This window comes from Xenia sp. Carnegie-2017, unplaced genomic scaffold (assembly GCF_021976095.1).
Source record: "Xenia sp. Carnegie-2017 unplaced genomic scaffold, XeniaSp_v1 HiC_scaffold_20, whole genome shotgun sequence".
Classification (NCBI taxonomy): Eukaryota; Metazoa; Cnidaria; class Anthozoa; order Malacalcyonacea; family Xeniidae; genus Xenia; species Xenia sp. Carnegie-2017.
This window is the reverse complement of record NW_025813483.1, coordinates 14801797-14821078: the sequence shown is the minus strand read 5'-3', so window position 1 is coordinate 14821078 and position 19282 is coordinate 14801797. Positions and strand designations below refer to the sequence as shown.

Genomic DNA, 19282 nt, shown 5'->3' with positions numbered 1-19282 from the left:
TCTAAATTGTCTTTACAGTTGAAATGCTTGCTATTTATACGCGATTTACTGTCGTGGTTTTCGGTTTCACTTTGCTACACTTGTAAGATGAGTCTAGTGGATTAAATACACCTTAAAAATTTTTTGTTTATTAACCAAGGCAAGCGCGCTTGCCTTCGGAGCTCAATTTGAACATTTGCGCATGCGTTAATCTAGATTTGGAGGCTTCTTATTCGACGAATATCGAGAAAAGGCAAGCGGCGCTTCTAAGGGCGCCGCTTGATAGCGATTGGTGAACAGTCTTGTACGCTCGGTGCTTTACTGGTTATTTTATTATTTTCTGCGCACAATGTGCGTAAACAAGCAGGGGCCGCAGTCTGCAGAGATATCGAAATGCACGCAAACGTGTGTTGTGGTAAAGTATGACTAGCATTATGACCAAAACACTATGCTCTTGTCAGTCTTGTGTCGTTGAATTCGTAAATTAATGACTAAAAATAAAAGGTACAAGATACTAAATAATAAACACGACTCTCCGATATTCTGAAACGTACGAGTCAGTGCCAGACACATTTTGAAGAACGGGAGAACACGTTGCCATGACGTCATTATAAACATTAAACAACGCCATGGCCTCAGTTTGTAACACACCGTGCCAATTTTGTGCGCGAAACTGGCTGTTCTTAATTGTTATAATCACGACTGCTACAATACATTTCGCGCCTATTGTCTTGCAATTTATGTATGTAGAAGATATTATCTGTAGCATGTATTACAAGATTATGATATTGACAAGAGCTTCCTTTTGCGTAGTATTGATATTTGTATCCGGCAGATTTTAGCGTTATATATAAGTCTTTCGTATGAGCTCCGAACGTGAGTTCAATGTACTAGAACGCTATTAAATTTTGTGATTATTTTATTCACTAGCAAAGAAGTTATTTACAACAGTCGTGAGTGTTCTATGTGTTAGAATTTATTTACAGGCTTTTTATATATTTGGTTAAAGAAGGTGCAGTTATTACACAGCGGATAATGTACTTGAAATTTGAGTTGTTTTACGTCATTCAGAGTAAGCAGTTCGATATTGTCTTTTGTGTCACGAAAGTTCGCAAGACGAAAGATAAGATTCAAGAACAACGAACAAAATTCGTAGATTATTGGAATTTCCTACGCTTGCGTGACGGCACGCCACTGCTCTTGATGCAGTCTATATCAACGATTTCAAAGATGTTAAGCTCAGATTGTGATTCTTAATGTATTTGTTCTCCTCTGGTTTAGAATAATGGTTGAAGGAAAAGGGAGTATAGATGATAAAAAGTTGATTTATAAGTTTTAGTTGTCTTAAAAAATGTATTACCCTTACGAAAAGATGCTGACCTTGTGACTTCCTGTAATTACATGTGAATGTTTTACACTTTGGACCTTGAACTGCTTCCATTTTGTTAAGTTGTTTTCATTCAACAAATACTTGCTAGTCTTGCAAAACCTCCACTATGGCGAAAGCTTTTGGAATCGAGTGGGCACCGCTTAAAATACCTGTAAAAAGACGTCGACAAACTTTTCTTGTTTGGATTGTTGGCTCGACATTTATGTTTGGTCATATATTTTGTGTACTAGTTTGTCTTTTCCTATTGTACATTAATCTCTTCACGAGGATATTTTTGCTGTTGTATCTAGCTTGGATTTACATGATTGACAAGGATACACCTCACAGAGGGGGGCGATATTTTCCCGCTATGAGGCGGTTAAAAGTATGGAATTATTGCGCCGAATACTTTCCATTACGTTTAATAAAAACGCATGAGCTAGATGAATCAAAGAATTACCTCTTTGGCTGCCATCCTCATGGCGTTATGGCTGTTGGATCAACGGGGAATTTCGCCTCGGAAGCAACTGGATTTTCAAAACATTTTCCGGGTCTTACTGTGCATCTAATAACCCTGAACATCCAGTTTAAGATTCCATTTCTTCGTGAATTTTTGTTGGCCATGGGTATATGTCCAGCATCAAGAGAAAGTTTGAAACACATATTGACAAAAATGGGCCCTGGTCATTCATGTGTTGTGGTGGTTGGTGGTGCTTCTGAAGCACTGGAGGCCAGACCAGGGAACTATACGTTGGTACTAAAGAATAGGAAAGGTTTTGTAAAAATTGCTCTAAAGACAGGGTATGTTGAAAAGTTTTGTAAATTTTCTTTTTACATCATGTGGTGGCTTAAAGTGACTTCATCAAAAACCAAAAGTACTTTTGTAGTCAATTCACAAAGCCAATGAAAAATTAATATTCATTATAAAAGTGCTGTGGCATAACAGTTCCTCTCATTTATTATTTTAGTGCATCACTAGTGCCTGTATTTTGCTTTGGTGAAAATGACTTATTCAAGCAATATCCCAATCCAGAAGGCTCATACCTTAGGAAGATTCAGACTAAAGTGAAGGACATTGCAACATTCTCTCCACCACTCTTCTATGGCCGAGGGATATTTCAATACACATTCGGTTTGGTCCCATTTCGCAAACCAGTCCATACCATAGGTAAGTGATACAGCATTGGCCAGCAGCATCATTGTTCATAAACCATTTTTTAAAAAGTCCCTTCTTACACCAGTATCCTAAAACATCCATAATATTGTTCCAGTTGGTAGACCGATTCATATTGTGGCAAACACTGATCCAAGCATTGAAGACATTGAAAATCTTCACCAACGCTACCTTGAAGGTCTTAAAGAAATCTTTGAAGAGTATAAAGAAAAGTTTGGCATTGACAAAGACAAACATTTAGAGTTTATATGACCAAAATATAAACGACTGCAAATTGTGTATGATTACATTTAAAATGTTAGCATGATATATAGATGTATTGAAATCGTTGATATAGATTTGAAATCGTTGATATAGACTGCATCAAGAGCAGTGGCGTGCCGTCATGCAAGCGTAGGCAAGCGCCGCTTGCCTAAGCATTTTACCGAACAAAAATTTTTTGGATCAATCTCTGAGCAAAATCAGTTTAAAATTTTCGGTTCTAAACAATGTCACTGTAATCTTTTGTCTAAATTGTCTTTACAGTTGAAATGCTTGCTATTTATACGCGATTTACTGTCGTGGTTTTCGGTTTCACTTTGCTACACTTGTAAGATGAGTCAAGTGGATTAAATACACATTAAAATTTCTTATTTATTAACCAAGGCAAGCGCGCTTGCCTTCGGAGCTCAATTTGAACATTTGCGCATGCGTTAATCTAGATTTGGAGGCTTCTTATTCGACGAATATCGAGAAAAGGCAAGCGGCGCTTCTAAGGGCGCCGCTTGATAGCGATTGGTGAACAGTCTTGTACGCTCGTAATTTTAAACACATATCAGCGCACGAATAATATTCGTATATTCAACACATTGGACATCCGAATTATTCACGCCGTTAATGTTATCGTTTATTAAAAGATGACTGAGAGCGAAAGGTAATGTTCTGATTTCTAATTCAAAATAGTAGGTGCTTTACTGGTTATTTTATTATTTTCTGCGCACAATGTGCGTAAACAAGCAGGGGCCGCAGTCTGCAGAGATATCGAAATGCACGCAAACGTGTGTTGTGGTAAAGTATGACTAGCATTATGACCAAAACACTATGCTCTTGTCAGTCTTGTGTCGTTGAATTCGTAAATTAATGACTAAAAATAAAAGGTACAAGATACTAAATAATAAACACGACTCTCCGATATTCTGAAACGTACGAGTCAGTGCCAGACACAATTTGAAGAACGGGAGAACACGTTGCCATGACGTCATTATAAACATTAAACAACGCCATGGCCTCAGTTTGTAACACACCGTGCCATTTTTGTGCGCGAAACTGGCTGTTCTTAATTGTTATAATCACGACTGCTACAATACATTTCGCGCCTATTGTCTTGCAATTTATGTATGTAGAAGACATTATCTGTAGCATGTATTACAAGATTATGATATTGACAAGAGCTTCCTTTTGCGTAGTATTGATATTTGTATCCGGTAGATTTTAGCGTTATATATAAGTCTTTCGTATGAGCTCCGAACGTGAGTTCAATGTACTAGAACGCTATTAAATTTTGTGATTATTTTATTCACTAGCAAAGAAGTTATTTACAACAGTCGTGAGTGTTCTATGTGTTAGAATTTATTTACAGGCTTTTCATATATTTGGTTAAAGAAGGTGCAGTTATTACACAGCGGATAATGTACTTGAAATTTGAGTTGTTTTACGTAATTATAAAGTATAATATCATTCAGAGAGTAAGCAGTTCGATATTGTCTTCTGTGTCACGAAAGTTCGCGAGACGAAAGATAAGATTCAAGAACAACGAACAAAATTCGTAGATTATTGGAATTTCCTACGCTTGCGTGACGGCACGCCACTGCTCTTGATGCAGTCTATATCAACGATTTCAAAGATGTTAAGCTCAGATTGTGATTCTTAATGTATTTGTTCTCCTCTGGTTTAGAATAATGGTTGAAGGAAAAGGGAGTATAGATGATAAAAAGTTGATTTATAAGTTTTAGTTGTCTTAAAAAATGTATTACCCTTACGAAAAGATGCTGACCTTGTGACTTCCTGTAATTACATGTGAATGTTTTACACTTTGGACCTTGAACTGCTTCCATTTTGTTAAGTTGTTTTCATTCAACAAATACTTGCTAGTCTTGCAAAACCTCCACTATGGCGAAAGCTTTTGGAATCGAGTGGGCACCGCTTAAAATACCTGTAAAAAGACGTCGACAAACTTTTCTTGTTTGGATTGTTGGCTCGACATTTATGTTTGGTCATATATTTTGTGTACTAGTTTGTCTTTTCCTATTGTACATTAATCTCTTCACGAGGATATTTTTGCTGTTGTATCTAGCTTGGATTTACATGATTGACAAGGATACACCTCACAGAGGGGGGCGATATTTTCCCGCTATGAGGCGGTTAAAAGTATGGAATTATTGCGCCGAATACTTTCCATTACGTTTAATAAAAACGCATGAGCTAGATGAATCAAAGAATTACCTCTTTGGCTGCCATCCTCATGGCGTTATGGCTGTTGGATCAACGGGGAATTTCGCCTCGGAAGCAACTGGATTTTCAAAACATTTTCCGGGTCTTACTGTGCATCTAATAACCCTGAACATCCAGTTTAAGATTCCATTTCTTCGTGAATTTTTGTTGGCCATGGGTATATGTCCAGCATCAAGAGAAAGTTTGAAACACATATTGACAAAAATGGGCCCTGGTCATTCATGTGTTGTGTTGGTTGGTGGTGCTTCTGAAGCACTGGAGGCCAGACCAGGGAACTATACGTTGGTACTAAAGAATAGGAAAGGTTTTGTAAAAATTGCTCTAAAGACAGGGTATGTTGAAAAGTTTTGTAAATTTTCTTTTTACATCATGTGGTGGCTTAAAGTGACTTCATCAAAAACCAAAAGTACTTTTGTAGTCAATTCACAAAGCCAATGAAAAATTAATATTCATTATAAAAGTGCTGTGGCATAACAGTTCCTCTCATTTATTATTTTAGTGCATCACTAGTGCCTGTATTTTGCTTTGGTGAAAATGACTTATTCAAGCAATATCCCAATCCAGAAGGCTCATACCTTAGGAAGATTCAGACTAAAGTGAAGGACATTGCAACATTCTCTCCACCACTCTTCTATGGCCGAGGGATATTTCAATACACATTCGGTTTGGTCCCATTTCGCAAACCAGTCCATACCATAGGTAAGTGATACAGCATTGGCCAGCAGCATCATTGTTCATAAACCATTTTTTAAAAAGTCCCTTCTTACACCAGTATCCTAAAACATCCATAATATTGTTCCAGTTGGTAGACCAATTCATATTGTGGCAAACACTGATCCAAGCATTGAAGACATTGAAAATCTTCACCAACGCTACCTTGAAGGTCTTAAAGAAATCTTTGAAGAGTATAAAGAAAAGTTTGGCATTGACAAAGACAAACATTTAGAGTTTATATGACCAAAATATAAACGACTGCAAATTGTGTATGATTACATTTAAAATGTTAGCATGATATATAGATGTATTGAAATCGTTGATATAGATTTGAAATCGTTGATATAGACTGCATCAAGAGCAGTGGCGTGCCGTCATGCAAGCGTAGGCAAGCGCCGCTTGCCTAAGCATTTTACCGAACAAAAATTTTTTGGATCAATCTCTGAGCAAAATCAGTTTAAAATTTTCAGTTCTAAACAATGTCACTGTAATCTTTTGTCTAAATTGTCTTTACAGTTGAAATGCTTGCTATTTATACGCGATTTACTGTTGTGGTTTTCGGTTTCACTTTGCTACACTTGTAAGATGAGTCAAGTGGATTAAATACACCTTAAAAATTTCTTATTTATTAACCAAGGCAAGCGCGCTTGCCTTCGGAGCTCAATTTGAACATTTGCGCATGCGTTAATCTAGATTTGGGAGGCTTCTTATTCGACGAATATCGAGAAAAGGCAAGCGGCGCTTCTAAGGGCGCCGCTTGATAGCGATTGGTGAACAGTCTTGTACGCTCGTAATTTTAAACACATATCAGCGCACGAATAATATTCGTATATTCAACACATTGGACATCCGAATTATTCACGCCGTTAATGTTATCGTTTATTAAAAGATGACTGAGAGCGAAAGGTAATGTTCTGATTTCTAATTCAAAATAGTAGGTGCTTTACTGGTTATTTTATTATTTTCTGCGCACAATGTGCGTAAACAAGCAGGGGCCGCAGTCTGCAGAGATATCGAAATGCACGCAAACGTGTGTTGTGGTAAAGTATGACTAGCATTATGACCAAAACACTATGCTCTTGTCAGTCTTGTGTCGTTGAATTCGTAAATTAATGACTAAAAATAAAAGGTACAAGATACTAAATAATAAACACGACTCTCCGATATTCTGAAACGTACGAGTCAGTGCCAGACACATTTTGAAGAACGGGAGAACACGTTGCCATGACGTCATTATAAACATTAAACAACGCCATGGCCTCAGTTTGTAACACACCGTGCCAATTTTGTGCGCGAAACTGGCTGTTCTTAATTGTTATAATCACGACTGCTACAATACATTTCGCGCCTATTGTCTTGCAATTTATGTATGTAGAAGATATTATCTGTAGCATGTATTACAAGATTATGATATTGACAAGAGCTTCCTTTTGCGTAGTATTGATATTTGTATCCGGTAGATTTTAGCGTTATATATAAGTCTTTCGTATGAGCTCCGAACGTGAGTTCAATGTACTAGAACGCTATTAAATTTTGTGATTATTTTATTCACTAGCAAAGAAGTTATTTACAGCAGTCGTGAGTGTTCTATGTGTTAGAATTTATTTACAGGCTTTTTATATATTTGGTTAAAGAAGGTGCAGTTATTACACAGCGGATAATGTACTTGAAATTTGAGTTGTTTTACGTAATTATAAAGTATAATATCATTCAGAGTAAGCAGTTCGATATTGTCTTCTGTGTCACGAAAGTTCGCGAGACGAAAGATAAGATTCAAGAACAACGAACAAAATTCGTAGATTATTGGAATTTTACGTCAAGTATCGTCAAAGTAGCACTGAAACGCGGGCAAAGTGAAGAGGATGTAAAGGCGTCCTTCCGTCAAATGTTTTTCTGTGTAGTCGATACCATTGTCGTGCAGATTGACTCTAGATTCGAAAGTCTTAACAGCAGAGCATTCGTTTCTTTGTTGGATCATTCAAAGCACGAATTGTACAGCCGGAATTTTCCCGAACGAGAGCTGCAATCGTTGCAAGATTCATATGGAACATTCTTTAATCTTCAAGCACTAAAAAGTGAACTAATCGTTGTATACGCATCTGCCGAGCTCAAATCGAAACCTGTTTTTGATATGATATCAAAAATAATCGAACTTGACTTGAAAGCCTGTTTTCCAGAGGTGTACCGATTGTGTCAGCTCATTCTTACTATGCCAAATACGTCCTCCTCTGCAGAAAGATCATTTTCGGCTCTCAAGCGTATCAAAACGTATCTTCGCAGTACACAAGGGCAAGAGCGACTTTCTGCATTGGCTAGAATTTCAATCGAGAGGGAGATGTTGGTAAGTTTGCAGGGGAAGCCACGATTCTATGAGGACGTTATAAAGGAGTTTTGCGCAAAGGAAAGACGGATGGAATTTACATTTAAGTAAATCTGTTGTAGGATTTTGGACTATTTCGTTCTGTTACTTCTTCACTACAATAGAAATACACGCGTAGCCATTTACTTAAAACGACTTTATATCACAATACCACATGTAATACTTTTAAACCGTAATTGTAATATATACTCTATAAAAGTTTTTGAATTTTTTAGATTTTTTCAATACTGTTTCAGTCATGACAGATACATTTTTTTCGACAAAGTACTCCCAGAAATCGCTGGAAATGCGCTCCAGTACCCTTCAAAATCCAAAAATTTTCTGGGGGAGCATGCCCCCAGACCCCCTAGATAGGTTCGCGGCTTGCCGCGAACCTCACCCCCAGCGCTTGCCTATTAAATTCGGTCACCGCACGCCACTGATCAAGAGTCCAAGACTCAAAAATGAAGCTGTTACATTTCATTTGTTGCAAAATCATCGTACGACATGGCTACATCTTACAACTTTTTCCTTAATACACATATTAGCTTTCTAAAGACAGTCGAACAGCATAGAGGAGGGCTGACCCTAAGAAGGAAAGATAGTCCAAATTTCTCAGGTTTGTGGGAAATAAAATATAATTCTTGATAAAATAATCTGAACCTTTTGTTAATAGAGAGAAGGTTTATTCAACAGTATTAACTTCACATAGTGCAGGCACATGTAGAAAACGCCATATACCAAGCAAAAACAGAAAATTATCAAGTTACAGATTACGGAACACGTGATTACATTATGACGTAACTATTCTTTGGTTTCTCACAAAACAAAATTAAATCCAAATGTTTTTAATATTACACAAATGTTTCAACAAGTTGCTTCAAATGAATCAATATCTAGGAAAAGAAGGATCTATTTCTTCACTCCATTTATCCAGTCCACCAAATATATCTTTAACTGTGACTTCGAGGTGGAGTAAAATTTTTTTCAGTATGACAACAGCCCTCTGTGAGTCATTTCCATAACGACACACTGCAACAACTAGACAAAAATCGATGTCGTTAATTTTCCTTTTCCTTCGTCAAGAATGAGAAAAAATGATATCCACAAAAAAACTATCCAAACGTCGTTACTTAACTTACTTGGAATTGGACGATTTTTGCAGTTGATTTGCGTCAATAGTGAAACAATGTCGTCAGTGATTTTCTTCCTTAGCCCAACGCCTTCAATGTCACGAATCGGTAGATCTACAAATGAAAAATTAAGGTTGAAGCCTAGACAATCCACTAAATTATCCTGTCTTTTACGTATTTTATGTATTCCTATTGACCTTGAAAAGCGATCTTATATAAATGAATAATTGATGACATAGAGTGTAAAAACATACTGATAAAATGACGTGAAGTTGAAAGTTGACAAATTTCCAATTCATTTGTTGGTCGTACATCAATTAGTAAATGATCAACGCTATCATCTATCAACTTTTTGTACTCCTAAACAATAGAGAAATTTTGAATCAAAATTATTGGAAGTATAGATAGGAAGGCCCTTTTATAGACATATGATCATGCAAGATTACCTCTATCTAGATTTTAATCGCTTTGAAACATCTTCATTCAAAAAATGTTGTACATTGCGACCTAAAGCCCGAAAACGTGTTACTATCATCAAACTGCTCGGATTGTGGATTTCCTCAGGTATAATAAGGAGTAGTGTTAGAAGGCGAGGGTTAATTGGTGGTTAGGATAGATTATTATTGATAAAGTGAATGTTTTTAACCCGGAAGTCTTGTCGATATTGTTTTTTGTTAGTGCAGTTCTTAGAAGGATAGATGGTGTTAGTGTTGACTGCTGTTTCAAAATTCTTAGCGCTAGTCATCTTCAGAATACTCTGAAGAGTCCATCCATTGAACCAGGCAATTAGCACGATGAACCTCACATTGATTCTGTCCTTGACTCTAACTCCCGCTAAGGACGTCGAAATGTTAGTCAATACCTACACCAACAGTTCTTCTCCTCGCTACTCAAGCCATAAAGATCGACATCCACAAATATTTATCGTCAATGATTTATTTAAAAACATGACTAAGATAAAGCTGTGTCAGGGGTCTCATTCACGACATCGTCTTGCCTTTGATAATAGATCAAACTCTGTGATTTTGGTTTTGCCCGTATCATTGGCGAGAAATCATTTCGTCGTTCAGTCGTCGGCACACCTGCCTATCTTGCTCCCGAAGTTTTAAGAAATCGAGGATACAACAGAAGTATTGACATGTGGTCTGTTGGTGTTATTATATACGTCAGGTATAATTTCTAGCTAAAAGGTGATAATTCATATAATTTCATGGGAAAATTACATGGAGAAGACCTTTGAAATGCCCTTCGAGAGTAATTTTTAGTTTACTTAACTTAAAAATTGTTGCCTTCAGTATGATTGAGGGTGAGGTGGAAGCATTTGGCAAGTTGTCCGAATGCAACAGCAGAAATGTCTACATGCATCACAACTATTGTTACAAATACCCAGTTTCCAGTCACTCAACTCAGGGAGCTCCAGTCTCAACTCCCTCGCCCTTGGTTGCTATGCGTACTAATCGGCTATCAGAAAACTTGATGTTACATTTTTCTATCGTTTAGCCTAAGCGGTACATTTCCCTTCAATGAAGACGAAGAGATAGCAGATCAAATAAAAAACGCTGCGTTTATGTATCCTCCTGATCCATGGCAAGAAATCTCTGAGCAAGGAATTGATCTAATTAATAGATTACTACAAGTCGATAAACGTTACCGCTTGTCATGTGACAAATCTCTCGCTCATTCATGGCTACAGGTATGCCTGGCGTGCTCAGGTCCCACTTTAGGGAGTGTTGAGGATTTCGTATTTTAGGGAGTGTGGAGGATGTCACACTTTAGGGAGTGTGGAGGATTTCACACTTTAGGAAGTGTGGAGGATTTCACACTTTAGAGAGTGTGGAGGATTTCACACTTTAGAGAGTGGAGGATTTCATACTCCCCGGTTTTTATGACATATGCATAGAAAGTCAGTCCTAGAGTGTCTAATACTCCAATTCTTTTTGGACGGGGGTTGTGGCGTTGTGCATTAATCAACATAGTCGTTAGAAGTACCATGGAAGTGGTGCGATATGCGCGATTTCCCTATTAAAAAAGTTCCTCATCCTATAGCTTCATATTATTGATGATTAATTTTGATTTTCTCTAAGGAATATCAAACGTGGTTAGATCTACGGAGTTTGGAAGCCATAGTTGGTGAGCGTTATCTTACATGAGAGTGACGATAAACGCTTTGAGGCATATCGTTTAGAGCTTGAAGCTGCCAGTCAATTAAACAGTAATAGCAGGTTTAATCATTTGTATAAGAAAACTAGTGGTGGAATGCAGGGTCCAACAAAAGACAAGCTTGGAACTGCGATCAGTTATGTATAAGGAAAAACTACGGTCTGTTTTAGCTTGGGAACAGAAGTAATATGAAAACAGAATTAATGAAACTGTGCCCCTGTTACTCATTTCCACTCTGACATCAAAACAGGATTTGAAATGTGATCTTTCTTAAGTATTCATTTCATAATCCACTTGCGCAGTCATGGATTACATACCAGTCATAATGGAAGTCCTTAGCCCTAAAAAAGTCTCACAGCAAGTCATTTGCAACATGCAGAAATCCACCAAGGGGAAGAGTATTAGTGATATTGAGAAGAATATGACAAGCAGGGGTTGTCAATAATTGACTGCAATTAAATTGGTCTGCCCAATCAATTAATTGAAATTGATGCTTTGTCCAATCAATTAATTGAAATTGATGCTTTGTCCAATCAATTAATTGAAATTGATGCTTTGTCAAATCAATTAATTGAAACTCAATTAATTTTTGACAACCCTTGTATACTTTGTCTACATATCTTTTTAGTACTAGAACGCACACTAACGCTAATATCGTATAGAAATAGGTAGGTCTATTGTACAGGCAATAGCAATAGGTATAGCAACAGTAAATGTATTTAACTTTTTTCTCTATGTCATAAGCCACACAATTAGGTTGTATAAGTTTTCGGATTCCCATTAAGAATGAAAAAGGGAAGAAGAAAATAAAAAATGTAATGTAAACATGGCATAATTCGAGTTTTTCGAAAGTGTAGGCCTGCAAAAAAACAAATTTAGAAATCTAACAAGAATACAAATACAATCACATAAATTATGTGATTGTCAAAAAGGCAAAAAGGGTTGCAACCAAGTGTTCATCACATGCTAACAGAAGCCTCCGTGACAGACTGTGCATCGGGCCACCAGCTTTTGTTAATTTTTAGAAAGAGTTGCATCTCTAAATTCATAGGCAGCAGTTTTTGCCTGAATTCACTGAAACAATTGCCAGCGGTAGAAAAGAAGCGCTCAACGATGTTGCTTGTGGGCAGAATGAATCTGCAATCCAGGTATTTGGAATCGGTTGTCTTGCGCTTCTTTAAAAGGGAAATAGCAAAGTCATGCACCGGTTCAGACTCACTAGCAGTTGCAGTGTCGGAAATCTTTAGACTCTCGACAGCATTTCTCTCCAGAGGAGTCAAGGAACTGTCTTTAGTTTCCACGATCTTTCTGGCTCCATTTTCGAATTCCATCGAGTGGATAATCTTGGCATCAGGTCCGAGGTAACTTGCCGTCTCCGGATGACGTCGAATCACTTCATCAAAAACACACCGGACGTCAGCCAAGTCCACATCGCTTCGTTGTAAAGCTTTCGTAACCGAGTCCAGTTTAGAGAGAACTTTTTTGAGCTCCTGTAATTGAGTATTCTCTCTTGGAGTTGGCATGAGATCCAATAACTCCAGATTTTCTTCGAAATTGAAAAGATGAGGCATAAGCTCGAAGTATCTGTTCAGCATATTCGCAGTTGAGCTCCATCGCGTCACATTCATAGGGCAGGGAGTCAAGATCGTATGCTTCCGCAGTTCGCCGGCCAATTTCAAACTTTTGAGTTTCACCATCAAAGAATTAACTTTCTCCAATGCATCCCTCGAACCTTCCATGAATTTCATCATAGCAAGATGGAAGCGGTGCGAAGCGCAGCCGACAAATGGCTTGCCACAAAAGTTGCTCAAAGCTTTGTTTGTCTCACAATTGTCTCCGATAATGCAAACGATATTTTCCAGTGATTTTCGATAAACAGAAAGGACCCATTCCAGAAAGTCTTTGTGAACTTGAGCGGTAAATCCAGTTTCTTCGCCCATAGGACTGAAAGCCAGTAAAGCCGTCGAATATCCCTTTGTTGCTTTCGCGTCAGGATAGCTGGCGAAAACAGCAACAAAATGAGTGCTCTTTTCCGTCCACCCGTCGATAACGAGAGCAAATTTATCAGGCAATGTATCGCACAGCTTCCGTTCAACATATTTCACAACCACTTCCATGTACTTCTTCAGCGTGTTGGTGGATATCGGGTTTAGGGTTGTGTATTTACGGGTCAATGGGTCTGTCACAAACGAAAAAGGTTTCAGGCCCATACATACCCATTCCAGCCACGAATAGATATTCCTGGATGTAGTGGTGGTTAGGGAGGTTGAAGTTTCAAGCGTCGTCTGTCCTTTTTCTAGCTTCCAATCCGGATGCTGAGAATTCAGATGGTTCGCGAGATTTGTCCATCCGGTGCCCTTCTTTTGTTTTAAAGTCTTTCCACAAGTGCACTCCCATTCTCCAGGATTTGCTTCTTTAAAGTATGATTGTATCTTTGCCTTGTTGGCAATATTTCGTCCGAATGAATTCAACCAACACAGTCACCAGCAACGAATTACAATGATCAAAAAGCAACTGACTCGGCGATTACGTTACAGGAAGGGGTATCAATTTCAATCGATATTTGCTTTTCGCAGCTAGCGCTTTAGAAATGCCTGACGGGAAGCTATAGGATGAGTCAGTTCCACAGATCTAATAATACACTAGATAGTGCAACGGCTTACATTTAATAAGTAGTGGTTGAAGCCGGGCAAATTTACTTCCGGAGCCCCAAAGTAGTGAGAATCAATATGGCGTTGTATTAGAAATTAAAATATTTGGTCAAAGCTGATATCTGATATCTGAGTCAGCTGACTTGTGAGCTGTAACCATTGACCTTTGATGGAGCTGCTGCGACAAGACAAAAGTAGTTTCAATGTAAAAAAATAGAAAAAATGCAGTCAATGCCAATCAATTAATTTTAATTGGAGGTGCGCCCAATCAATTAATTTTAATTGATGCTTTGTCCAATCAATTAATTGGTTACAAATAATTGCAATTAATTGAAACTCAATTAATTTTTGACAACCCCTGATGACAAGAGAATTTTATTGTATGATAATTTGACCTAAACACAGAATGTAAATTTCACATAATTTGTTAAATAAACTGGTAATAGCATATGTTTATTATATGTCTTTGTTGCCCAGAAAAAATTTCCGTCAACTCATTAATACTGGTATAAATACATCTATATATCATGCTAACATTTTAAATGTAATCATACACAATTTGCAGTCGTTTATATTTTGGTCATATAAACTCTAAATGTTTGTCTTTGTCAATGCCAAACTTTTCTTTATACTCTTCAAAGATTTCTTTAAGACCTTCAAGGTAGCGTTGGTGAAGATTTTCAATGTCTTCAATGCTTGGATCAGTGTTTGCCACAATATGAATTGGTCTACCAACTGGAACAATATTATGGATGTTTTAGGATACTGGTGTAAGAAGGGACTTTTTAAAAAAATGGTTTATGAACAATGATGCTGCTGGCCAATGCTGTATCACTTACCTATGGTATGGACTGGTTTGCGCGAAATGGGACCAAACCGAATGTGTATTGAAATATCCCTCGGCCATAGAAGAGTGGTGGAGAGAATGTTGCAATGTCCTTCACTTTAGTCTGAATCTTCCTAAGGTATGAGCCTTCTGGATTGGGATATTGCTTGAATAAGTCATTTTCACCAAAGCAAAATACAGGCACTAGTGATGCACTAAAATAATAAATGAGAGGAACTGTTATGCCATAGCACTTTTATAATGAATATTAATTATACATTGGCTTTGTGAATTGACTACAAAAGTACTTTTGGTTTTTGATGAAGTCACTTTAAGCCACCACATGATGTAAAAAGAAAATTTACAAAACTTTTCAACATACCCTGTCTTTAGAGCAATTTTTACAAAACCTTTCCTATTCTTTAGTACCAACGTATAGTTCCCTGGTCTGGCCTCCAGTGCTTCAGAAGCACCGCCAACCACCACAACACATGAATGACCAGGGCCCATTTTTGTCAATATGTGTTTCAAACTTTCTCTTGATGCTGGACATATACCCATGGCCAACAAAAATTCACGAAGAAATGGAATCTTAAACTGGATGTTCAGGGTTATTAGATGCACAGTAAGACCCGGAAAAAGTTTTGAAAATCCAGTTGCTTCCGAGGCGAAATTCCCCGATGATCCAACAGCCATAACGCCATGAGGATGGCAGCCAAAGAGGTAATTCTTTGATTCATCTAGCTCATGCGTTTTTATTAAACGTAATGGAAAGTATTCGGCGTAATAATTCCATACTTTTAACCGCCTCATAGCGGGAAAATATCGGCCCCCTCTGTGAGGTGTATCCTTGTCAATAATGTAAATCCAAGCTAGATACAACAGCAAAAATATTCTCGTGAAGAGATTAATGTACAATAGGAAAAGACAAACTAGTACACAAAATATATGACCAAATATAAATGTAGAGCCAACAATCCAAACAAGAAAAGTTTGTCGACGTCTTTTTACAGGTATTTTAAGCGGTGCCCACTCGATTCCAAAAGCTTTCGCCATGGTGGAAGTTTTGCAAGACTAGCAAGTATTTGTTGAATGAAAACAACTTAACAAAATGGAAGCAGTTCAAGGTCCAAAGTGTCAAACATTCACATGTAATTACAGGAAGTCACAAGGTTAGCATCTTTTCGTAAGGGTAATACATTTTTTAAGACAACTAAAAGTTATAAATCAACTTTTTATCATCTATACTCCCTTTTCCTTCAACCATTATTCTAAACCAGAGGAGAACAAATACATTAAGAATCACAATCTGAGCTTAACATCTTTGAAATCGTTGATATAGACTGCATCAAGAGTCCAAGACTCAAAAATGAGGCTGTTACATTTCATTTGTTGCAAAATCATCGTACGACATGGCTACATCTTACAACTTTTTCCTTAATACACATATTAGCTTTCTAAAGACAGTCGAACAGCATAGAGGAGGGCTGACCCTAAGAAGGAAAGATAGTCCAAATTTCTCAGGTTTGTGGGAAATAAAATATAATTCTTGATAAAATAATCTGAAACTTTTGTTAATAGAGAGAAGGTTTATTCAACAGTATTAACTTCACATAGGGCAGGCACATGTAGAAAACGCCATATACCAAGCAAAAACAGAAAATTATCAAGTTACAGATTACGGAACACGTGATTACATTATGACGTAACTATTCTTTGGTTTCTCACAAAACAAAATTAAATCCAAATGTTTTTTTAATATTTATTACACAAATGTTTCAACAAGTTGCTTCAAATGAATCAATATCTAGGAAAAGAAGGATCTATTTCTTCACTCCATTTATCCAGTCCACCAAATATATCTTTAACTGTGACTTCGAGGTGGAGTAAAATTTTTTTCAATATGACAACAGCCCTCTGTGAGTCATTTCCATAACGACACACTGCAACAACTAGACAAAAATCGATGTCGTTAATTTTCCTTTTCCTTCGTCAAGAATGAGAAAAAATGATATCCACAAAAAACTATCCAAACGTCGTTACTTAACTTACTTGGAATTGGACGATTTTTGCAGTTGATTTGCGTCAATAGTGAAACAATGTCGTCAGTGATTTTCTTCCTTAGCCCAACGCCTTCAATGTCACGAATCGGTAGATCTACAAATGAAAAATTAAGGTTGAAGCCTAGACAATCCACTAAATTATCCTGTCTTTTACGTATTTTATGTATTCCTATTGACCTTGAAAAGCGATCTTATATAAATGAATAATCGATGACATAGAGTGTAAAAACATACTGATAAAATGACGTGAAGTTGAAAGTTGACAAATTTCCAATTCATTTGTCGGTCGTACATCAATTAGTAAATGATCAACGCTATCATCTATCAACTTTTTGTACTCCTAAACAATAGAGAAATTTTGAATCAAAATTATTGGAAGTATAGATAGGAAGGCCCTTTTATAGACAAAATCGTAAACTTTCGTTCACACTGTCCTGTTTTCTTTTACATTGTCTTGTTTTCATTTAAATTGTCCATTTTTCATTCACATTGTCCTGTTTTCGTTCACATTGTCCTATTTCCGTTCACATTGTCCTCTTTTCGTTCACATTGTCCTCTTTTCGTTCACATTGTCCTCTTTTCGTTCACATTGCCCTCTTTTCGTTCACATTGCCCTATTTCCATTGTTCACATTGCCTGGTACGTGAATGTAAAAAAAAAAACACAAAAAAAAACTAAATAGACTAAAATCTACGTAAAGCTTGGTTCGAACCTGCACCGACAGCCTTTCCGAGCAATCCAGTACCCTGATATTCTTTCCCTGTATAAAATTACTTAAATTAACGTTAAATGTTCAATTCATAGGATAAACAAGCTCATGCTAGAAGAAGTTTCTATGTATATTTCGTACTTTATCCGACGCCTTTTGTCCACAAAACTGTTCGTAATCCTGTAACGTTGTAATCGACGGTTTTTCCCCACAAATTACACAATTTTTCTGCCTTCCTCTCAACTTGATTGTTGTAAATTTACCGTCAAGCGCGTCAAACAATAACAGCTTTTGATTGAAAGATACTGTGTTGATAGTCAATTAAATACTCTGATAACAAAATGAATTAATGGGAAATTACTAATTTTTAAGGTAGGGATCATATGAAAGGTATCTTGGTAAAGATCTTTAAAGGATACCGGGAAGCCCTGCAGCCATTTTTATGACTTCCAAAGCCTGTAAGTTACCAATAATTCCTGGAACTATAATATATCATACAATCGAAACATTTAGAAATGAAGCAATTTGATTGGTCAAGAGCTCTTGCTTATATGAAAAAAGGTACATGTCATATGAATTTCTTGTGCTCTCAACAAGTACAAAAACAAATAGGGCAAATTTCATACAAGCAATCTACAAAATAGGTTAGGATATACACTTACCTACACCCAAGACTCCAACATCTGAACAATTTCCCACTGCAGCAGGTGGAGGTGGGTTGGGGTAAAGACATCTGTAGCATGGTCCATTTTGGTAACCATATATGGTTAACTGTCCATCAAAACGTAAAGCACTACCTGAAACAAGCGGTTTTCCAGACAAGATGCATGTATCATTTAGTAGGTAACGTGTTGGAACATTATCTGTGGCATCAACAATAATATTGTAGTTGGAGATCATGTCCATGGCATTGTTACTGTTTAAATGAATTTTATATGTCTGTATTTTTAAAGATGAATTTAATTGAGACAATGCTTGTCGTGCGGAGTCAACCTTACTCCAGTTAACTTTGAGTTCAGAATGCAAAACTTGACGATGCAAATTACTTATTTCAACGTCATCGTAATCAACCAGTCCTATGTGACCTACACCAGCTGCAGCAAGGTAAACTGCCACTGGACAACCAAGACCACCAGCACCAACAATTAGCACTGAACTGTTGCTCAGTTTGAGCTGTCCTTCAACACCAATCTCAGGAAGAATAAGTTGTCTGCTATAACGTAATATATCTGAATGAGTGAGCTTGGATTTCATAACTTCATGAAAGCCATTAGATTCTGGAAGCTGGTCGTACTTTAGCTCGTCTGATTCGTTCAACGATATGCCCTAAAAAATGACTATGCATTAAAACCAGTATTCAACCAAATGACTACACAACAGAAGAAAATTTCGCTTAAAGCCAGGTTTAGCCTGCTAAATAAGATATACAAACACCACGTGTTTACAATTACAAATTACAATGTTCAATGCAAAATGAATCTTAAGATTATTCTGCTACATAAGTAAATAAAGCTGCACATGAAGCAAGAATTGCCTTTTTCAAAAGTAATTCTTTTATTTGCTGAAGTTCAGACATTGTACGGTTGAGTTTTTCTTCTAAATATTGGACATTTTCACGATTTTCGTTCTCCATTTTGAAAGTAGTGTGCTGACAA

The 19282-nt window shown here is 37.1% G+C and overlaps 3 protein-coding genes and 4 long non-coding RNA genes across 7 annotated transcripts; 4 read left to right on the top strand and 3 right to left on the bottom strand.

Moving 5' to 3' along the window:
* The first annotated feature begins 255 nt into the window (after nt 1–255).
* On the top strand, nt 256–3680 carry LOC124442658. Its single transcript, XR_006947317.1, has 2 exons — nt 256–292; nt 3468–3680. It is a non-coding gene; the product is annotated as an uncharacterized LOC124442658 (long non-coding RNA).
* LOC124442657 lies at nt 1125–2473 on the bottom strand. Its single transcript, XR_006947316.1, has 3 exons — nt 2393–2473; nt 1360–2105; nt 1125–1189 (listed from the first exon to the last, which is right to left on the bottom strand). It is a non-coding gene; the product is annotated as an uncharacterized LOC124442657 (long non-coding RNA).
* LOC124442650 (2-acylglycerol O-acyltransferase 2-like) lies at nt 1476–2854 on the top strand. Its single transcript, XM_046993150.1, has 3 exons — nt 1476–2149; nt 2317–2516; nt 2620–2854. Exons 1-3 carry the CDS (start codon nt 1476–1478, stop codon nt 2772–2774), a joined length of 1029 nt encoding a protein of 342 aa, XP_046849106.1. The 3' UTR covers nt 2775–2854.
* Nucleotides 3681–4147: 467 nt separating the features above from the next.
* On the bottom strand, nt 4148–5668 carry LOC124442655. Its single transcript, XR_006947315.1, has 3 exons — nt 5588–5668; nt 5004–5300; nt 4148–4713 (listed from the first exon to the last, which is right to left on the bottom strand). It is a non-coding gene; the product is annotated as an uncharacterized LOC124442655 (long non-coding RNA).
* On the top strand, nt 4667–6049 carry LOC124442649 (2-acylglycerol O-acyltransferase 2-like). The gene is made up of 3 exons (XM_046993149.1): nt 4667–5344; nt 5512–5711; nt 5815–6049. Exons 1-3 carry the CDS (start codon nt 4671–4673, stop codon nt 5967–5969), a joined length of 1029 nt encoding a protein of 342 aa, XP_046849105.1. The 5' UTR covers nt 4667–4670; the 3' UTR covers nt 5970–6049.
* Nucleotides 6050–8754: 2705 nt separating this feature from the next.
* On the bottom strand, nt 8755–19269 carry LOC124441752 (adenylyltransferase and sulfurtransferase MOCS3-like). Its single transcript, XM_046992219.1, has 11 exons — nt 19162–19269; nt 18290–18953; nt 18047–18109; nt 17769–17932; nt 17631–17678; nt 17153–17258; nt 16908–17012; nt 16662–16807; nt 9473–9578; nt 9228–9332; nt 8755–9126 (listed from the first exon to the last, which is right to left on the bottom strand). Exons 1-11 carry the CDS (start codon nt 19258–19260, stop codon nt 8975–8977), a joined length of 1758 nt encoding a protein of 585 aa, XP_046848175.1. The 5' UTR covers nt 19261–19269; the 3' UTR covers nt 8755–8974.
* LOC124442654 lies at nt 14896–16629 on the top strand. The gene is made up of 4 exons (XR_006947314.1): nt 14896–14994; nt 15282–16027; nt 16198–16379; nt 16473–16629. It is a non-coding gene; the product is annotated as an uncharacterized LOC124442654 (long non-coding RNA).
* Nucleotides 19270–19282: the final 13 nt, after the last annotated feature.

Excerpts from the sequence above, each read along its gene's own strand:
- LOC124442649 (XM_046993149.1), top strand. The coding sequence starts at position 4,671 with ATGGCGAAAGCTTTTGGAATCGAGTGGGCACCGCTTAAAATACCTGTA. Across the intron at positions 5,345-5,511 it reads AAAATTGCTCTAAAGACAGG|TGCATCACTAGTGCCTGTAT; the intron begins GTATGTTGAAAA and ends TTATTATTTTAG. Across the intron at positions 5,712-5,814 it reads CAAACCAGTCCATACCATAG|TTGGTAGACCAATTCATATT; the intron begins GTAAGTGATACA and ends ATATTGTTCCAG.
- LOC124442650 (XM_046993150.1), top strand. The coding sequence starts at position 1,476 with ATGGCGAAAGCTTTTGGAATCGAGTGGGCACCGCTTAAAATACCTGTA. Across the intron at positions 2,150-2,316 it reads AAAATTGCTCTAAAGACAGG|TGCATCACTAGTGCCTGTAT; the intron begins GTATGTTGAAAA and ends TTATTATTTTAG. Across the intron at positions 2,517-2,619 it reads CAAACCAGTCCATACCATAG|TTGGTAGACCGATTCATATT; the intron begins GTAAGTGATACA and ends ATATTGTTCCAG.
- LOC124441752 (XM_046992219.1), bottom strand. The coding sequence starts at position 19,260 with ATGGAGAACGAAAATCGTGAAAATGTCCAATATTTAGAAGAAAAACTC. Across the intron at positions 9,579-16,661 it reads TAGATCCTTCTTTTCCTAGA|GAGTACAAAAAGTTGATAGA; the intron begins TATTGATTCATT and ends TCTATTGTTTAG. Across the intron at positions 9,333-9,472 it reads AACTTCACGTCATTTTATCA|ATCTACCGATTCGTGACATT; the intron begins GTATGTTTTTAC and ends TTTCATTTGTAG.